Below are 6,220 nucleotides of genomic sequence, written 5' to 3'. Positions count from 1 at the left end.
TCACCAACATACTGTTTCTAGCGGATTCAAGAGGTAGCAAAAAAAGGTCTCTCCACCTTGTCCAGGGAGGGAGGAAAAGTGAAGTGTCTGTTGACACTCGCCACACACCCCACATACAACCCCCCCAGGAGAAAATAAAAACCAGAGTACCAGCCTACCCACGCCCACCCCCCAGTAACCCCCGATCTTCCAGTTCCAACATTCACATAAACTGGTTTTTCTCTTAATAAAAAGAAAACAAGTACCTCTAAACAAAGAATATTCCTTGGAAACTATAGACGAGCACTCCAGCTCCCAAAACAACTGAGGCAGGGCCCAGGGTGGGGGGTCTACCCCCCAGAAGCCTCTGGGGGTGCCTAAAAAGGGTTGGAGGGCAGTTTGCAGAGGGGTTGGACGCAGAGAGGGGCAGCTGCCCCCTTACATTCCGGCTGCAGACCCAGGCTCAGCCTTGGGGGGGCAAGGAGGCAGGCAGGGACCCTGGAGGAAAAAAACCCTATTGTTTTGGTTTAAGAAACAAAAGTAAAAGAGGGGGAGGGGGAGGAATAACTCAGTAGAAATAACAGCAACCTAGCCCCAGGGGGCTCTTTAGTTTGGAGAGGTAGGCGGGGTCACCCTGACTATCCCAGGCCGGTAGGCAGTGGGGGCCCTGGCTCCAGGAAGGGAGGGTCCCTGCCTTCAGCACCAAGAGGAACCTGCCACCATCCAGCCAGGTGGTGGCGGGGAGGTAGACTGGCTTGCTGGGTGAGTGCGCCCCCCCTCCTTGCTTCCCTTGGTAGAGACTGTCATTAAAGCTCTGGGGGGGGGCAAGGTGGGGCTGTGCCGGAGCCCCACTGGTAGCCGCCCCATATTGCCTGCTGCTTCCTTTCCAGTCCTGAGGAGGGGGTGCACCCACACTGGCAGGGAGTCTTTGGCTTCTAGGAAGGGGAGGTGTGCATGCGCAGGTGGCTGATGAGGTTGCGCTGCTGTGTGAACTTGCCCCCGCATAGCTGGCACTCATAGGGCTTCTCGCCCGAGTGCACGCGCATGTGCTCCGTAAGGCGGTACTGGCGCGTGAAGCGCATGCCGCACTCATCGCAGGCGAAGGGCTTCAGGCCCAGGTGGCTGCGCATGTGGCGGGTCATGGTGCCGCGCTGCGTGAACATCTTGCCGCAGATATTGCAGGGGAAGGGTCGCGTCAGCCAGTGCGTCTTTTCGTGCTGGCGCAGCGTGGCTGGGTCTTTGTAGGTCTTGTCACACGCTGAGCACTTGAAGGGGCGTGCCTCGGTAGCGTAGGCAGCACTGGGTGCAGACAGGTCCTCTGCCTCCTCCTCGCCACCTCCGCTGCCTGTCTCGTAGGACCCCTCCTCCTTGAGAAACAATTCCTCCTCCTTGTGCGTCAACACGTGCTCATTGAGCTGCTCAGAGCTGGGGAAGCCCTTGGCACAAGGGATGCACACGTACAAGTTGTCACCGTAGGAGACGGTCTCATAGCCCTCGGGCCGGTACAGGTAGTGCGTGCCTGAGGGACCACTGCCCGCCTCGCTGCCGCTCTGCCCGCTGTCCTCACTGGCATCTTTGCCGTTCTCCTCCTCCTTGCAGGGGTATGGGGGTTCCCCAAAGGGTCCGCCTCCACTGCCCAGGATGCCATTGGGAACCCTGTCCCCTAGATCCTCTGACTTGTCTCCCGGGCAGGCACCCTTAGACCCTGCTTCCTTGCGCTCGAAAGGGATGCAGGGCTCCTTCTTTCCCCACTCCTTCTTTCGGGTGGAGTGGCGCAAGCTCTTCCGGGGCTGCCCCCCAGCCCCCTCCAGCCGGCTCAAGGGAGCTTCCTCAGCACCCTCCAGGCCCATGGGCTCCTCAGGGGCACCCCCTAGCTCACTGTAAGAGGCACTGTTGGCGTTGGCAGGTGCAGGGACCGCAGGAGGTGAGCTATGCTGGCTGTCACTCAGCTGAGTGGGGTCTTCAGGTGCGAGTTGGGGACCAGGTGTGGAGGGGGGCAGCGGAGGGCTCTTCTTGGACAGATCGAGGCCCAGTTCCTGCTCACAGCCACTACCATTGGTGCTGCTGCTACAGCCACCTAGACCAGTGTCCCCACCAGCTGGACATAGGGCCCGGCCCAGAGTGGGAATACCTTCCTGGCTGGTGCTGCCAATAAAGAGCTCATCATCTGAGCCTTTGGCCTGGGCTGGGTGGCTGCCCTTGTGGCCATCCCCCAATCCTGGGTAGCAGGCCTGGATGACCGAGGCTGTGGAAAGGCGCTGGCTGCGGGGGGACCGCCCCAGGGCAGTAGCCCCGGCCCGAGCTGAGCCGAAGGGCTTGCCAGCCCGCTTGAGCCGGCGGCGGCAAAGGGCCGCAAGCTCGGGCAACTGCAGGTAGCTGGCCGCGGTGAGCAAGGTGCTGAAGTTCGGCTCAGTGGGCTGGTCGCTGGGCAGCAGCTTGCCCGTGTAGATGAAGTCCAGGATCTGCTGAAACACTGTGGAGCTGACCATGTCTGTGTCCAGGTTGATGAGGTTGTCGTGCAGCACCAGTGACTTGAAGTAGATGCTGCTGGCCGCCAGCACATTCTTGTGGGCCCGGAAGATGGAGTTCTCCACCATGATGATGACGTCACACAGGAAGCCCTTGGTCCTCTGCTGGTTCAGCTGCAGCAGGAGCTGTTTCGAGTGGCTGGGCAACTCCATGTCGGGCCCCATGTCCCCTCGCCCTCCCCACGCGTACCACCTGTGGGCAGAAAACATGCAGGCATTGGTTAGTCTGCATGGTGGGAAGGCTGCCCCTAGTCACTGCCTACTGGAAGAAACCACTGTGTGCTAGGTACACAACCCGACACCAGCACGAGTCCTATCTGCATTTAGGGAGATGGGAACCAAGAAGCCACATCTGGTAATGAGCTGGCATCCCTACCAGAATGCCCATGCCCAACCATGGGAGCCAGAAGGGGGTTCCGGTCAGCAGTGCTGAGGTGAAGGACCTGGTCAGGCCCGAGCTTTTAGGAGAAGTGAAAAAACAGCTGGTCATATGAAATCTCCCTTTCATAAAGCTTCATTTTCCCCCCTTTATAAAACCACTGTGTAGGAGCAAACCAAGCAGTTCTGAAGCCAGACTTCCTGTGGGTGATGTGCTCTGCATCTGAGTGCTATCAGGTCCCCACTCCCAAGGTGGGCCACAGCCGCAGGAGGCCTCCAGTTGCAGAGTAAAGGCTGGCCTGACCACAGTACTACCACCTGAGGACCAGGTCCTTTCAGGGAAAGGAAGGTGGTCACTGCCAACAGGCTGACAAAACACTAACTGGGGTCATAAAGTAATGAACAGAGAGCACTTTGTTTCCCACAGGTAACCCCAATGCAGGGTGACTATGGAGGGCCCTCCTAGCCACGCCTTCCACTCCTGCTGAACAACTCCACAGCCTGGGTGGCATTTCACCAGGACTGACACCCATATACAAATAGTGGCAGAGCGCAGTTCAGCCAGTGCCTAGGCCAGATGGGGGAAGGAGGGACATGTACCTCCAGGGACCTCTCAGCCTTTCTTATAGGGGAGGGGATGGGACAGGGCTGTACTCTTGCACCCAGAGCCACAGAAGAGGAGGGTGCTGGGCCAAGACCAGGAGGGATCCTAGTACCCACACAGCTGCCACAGGCAAGAAGTTAGTACAGAAGACATTTTCCAGTGGGGGATTCTGAGTAGCAAGGCCAGCCCTGCACAAGCAGAAACCTGGGATAACCAGGGCCCACGATGGAAGATTCTCTGTCAGACCCTCTCACCAGGTTGGTGAGTTCATACTTGGAGGTTACAGGGCCCCTTAGCTGCCCTGGGCCAGGTAGCACAGCCACCTCCTCACTGCAGACAGAAACGGGCACAAAGGGGCAGCACCCAGGCCTACCGGAGTGCCAGGGGCCCAGAAACCATGTGCGCAGCAGCCAGCGGGGGGCGCCTCCTGAAGCGCTCGGCCTCCCTGGGGGTGCATCAATGCCTGGTCACCTAGGGAAGAGAACAGGCATACGGTCACCCGGACAGATACCACGCAGACCTCATTCCAGGGACCCAAGGTGACAGCAGCGGCACAGTCTGAGCTAGGGAGAATCACACTGAAGGGGGCTGGCTGGATGCTTCACTCACCTTCTTCTTCCTATGAGACGCTGGGTACCCGGAGGATACCTAGGGCTGGGGAGCTGGGAGCAAGCACAGTGAGAAGAGGCCTGGGCAGGACCCTCCCAGCTAGCCATGCTTACATAATAAAACCTTGTAGGGTTATTAATAAGAACCAATCATTACTTCTCTGTACTCCTCCCGCAACCCCACCTCCTGGGGTCCACACTGCTGTGGGCTTGCCGTTATAGCAGCTACCACTAGGAGAGGGCCCTCATGTCTCTAAGGCTCAGGATACCCTCAGGCAGGCCTGGCCCAGCTCTGCTGTCCTCCCCATCCATCACCCCCAGGGCCAGTTCTATCTTCTGGACTTTCAGGAATGGCCTGGGAGGTCCAGCTGAGGACCCACTAACAAGTAGGGAGGCTTGGGGCAGTTCTCTGGGGCCAGCACCCAAGCACTTACATCTGTGAGGCTGAGTCCAACAGGGCTGGCTGCTCAGACCCCAGGTGAGGCTACAGCAGTTGAAGGACAGAGGGGACAAGAAGTGGAAGGAGAGTAGAGGCCACAGCTACTTGGACAGAACAGCCCGGGGGGCAGACAGGCTGTCCTGACACCTCTGGACTTGAGCCAGCCCACAGCAGCTCACCAGTCAGCATGTCCTCAGGCCAAGCCTCAGTCATCCACTCCTGGCCCAGGGATTGCCCCTCAGGCAACCAGCACAGTGGAATCCAGAGAGGGTGCATGCTGTAGGACAGTATAACTCATAGCAACCTTATGCCATCTTCACCATCTCTGACATAAGTGATCCCACTGCCACATTCACTGTGTCAATCCACCTTGTTGGGGGTCTTCCCCTCCTCCTTTGACCTTTCTAAGTATGATGTCCCTTTTCAGAGAATTACCCTTCCTAACAACATGCCCAAAGTATTCGGGGCGAAGCTTCACCATCCTTGCCTGCAAGTGGCACACTGGCTGTCAAACAGTGCAGCAGACAGGGACACAGCAGGGTCAGTGCCCTGACCTCTCTCTCTCTCAGAGAGGCCTGATGGGAATGCATAGCAAGCAGGCTGACTCCACTCCTGCTGAGCCACCCTGTCTGATGAGATCAGTCTCACCATAAACGAGCCCCCCAAGAAGCACTGCTCTCTCCTCTGCTGGCTGTGGGCACTCTGGGAACTTGCTCAGGAGGCTACATCCTGGCCCAATACCCAGTGACTAAGAAGCATGGCCAGGGGTTGGTTCAGGAATTTGGGGGCCCACTGTTCTACGGGGTACAAATGCTGGGGACCTGCCCTGGCACAAGCCACCTACAGCTGAAATAAGCCTGACACTGGCTCCTGGCAGCCTGCTCAGGCCATGTGCCTATCAGCACAGAGAATCACATGCCACCCAGACTGAACTCACTCTTGCTCCATGATGGTGCCTGGGACCTGGAGCAGTGGGACATCTACCCTAAGCTATTTTAGCCACCCATGGACACCTGAGTCAGGGCAGAAGTTTCAAGCAGATGCCACAGCCCATCAGCTGGACCCCCCAACTCCTAGCTTTCCTGGGGGTAGAAACTCCAGTGTGGCTACTGTGAGGGTCAGTTCCACCTTCTGAACTGGAGGGACAAGGAATGGGGAATGGTCTAGAGAACTTGCTCATCATCCTATCCTCTAACAGGCAATGCCACCGTGGGATAGGGCACATCACTGCACTGAAGCAGCCTGGCCAGGAGGAGGTGCATCCTCCCTCCCTCTTGGCCACAGAGCAGGGACATCCAGAAAGGTCTCAGAGAGCCTGGGTGGAGCCCCCCACGTCCAAGCCTTCCTCCACTCCTTTAAGCCCACCCTCCACCACCTTATTGAAGAAATTCATGTTTTCAGCAGGTTTTCAGAGGCAGTAAATCAAATGGGAGGAGACTGTTCATTGTTCTGCAGGGCAGTTGGTGGACTTGAACCTCATACCTTTGGGTTGTCAGTGCAACTCCTTAGTACTAAGCCATCAGAGCTCCCCAGGGAAAAGAAACATCCTCCTGGTACATATTGTTAAAACTAGATCATTTGAAGGGTAAAATTATAGACTGACTATAGCTCCATTTGTTCATTCCTGTGATACCTGAATTTATAAAGACCTTGAATTGCTTCTACAGCCCTAAAAACAACAGTA

General features: G+C 57.3%; 1 protein-coding gene across 1 annotated transcript; it reads right to left on the bottom strand.

Annotated features, from left to right (window-relative positions):
- Nucleotides 1–914: 914 nt before the first annotated feature.
- On the bottom strand, nt 915–4,008 carry HIC2 (hypermethylated in cancer 2). Its single transcript, XM_006894560.1, has 2 exons — nt 3,863–4,008; nt 915–2,700 (listed from the first exon to the last, which is right to left on the bottom strand). The coding sequence occupies exons 1-2, from the start codon at nt 3,886–3,888 to the stop codon at nt 915–917; spliced, it is 1,812 nt and encodes a 603-aa protein (XP_006894622.1). The 5' UTR covers nt 3,889–4,008.
- Between the last annotated feature and the right edge of the window lie 2,212 nt (nt 4,009–6,220).

Source organism: Elephantulus edwardii, unplaced genomic scaffold, assembly GCF_000299155.1.
Source record: "Elephantulus edwardii isolate Elephantulus edwardi_28Jun2011 unplaced genomic scaffold, EleEdw1.0 scaffold00146, whole genome shotgun sequence".
Lineage (NCBI taxonomy): Eukaryota > Metazoa > Chordata > Mammalia > Macroscelidea > Macroscelididae > Elephantulus > Elephantulus edwardii.
The sequence above is the reverse complement of the archived record's forward strand: the minus strand, read 5'-3'. Positions and strand labels throughout refer to the sequence as shown.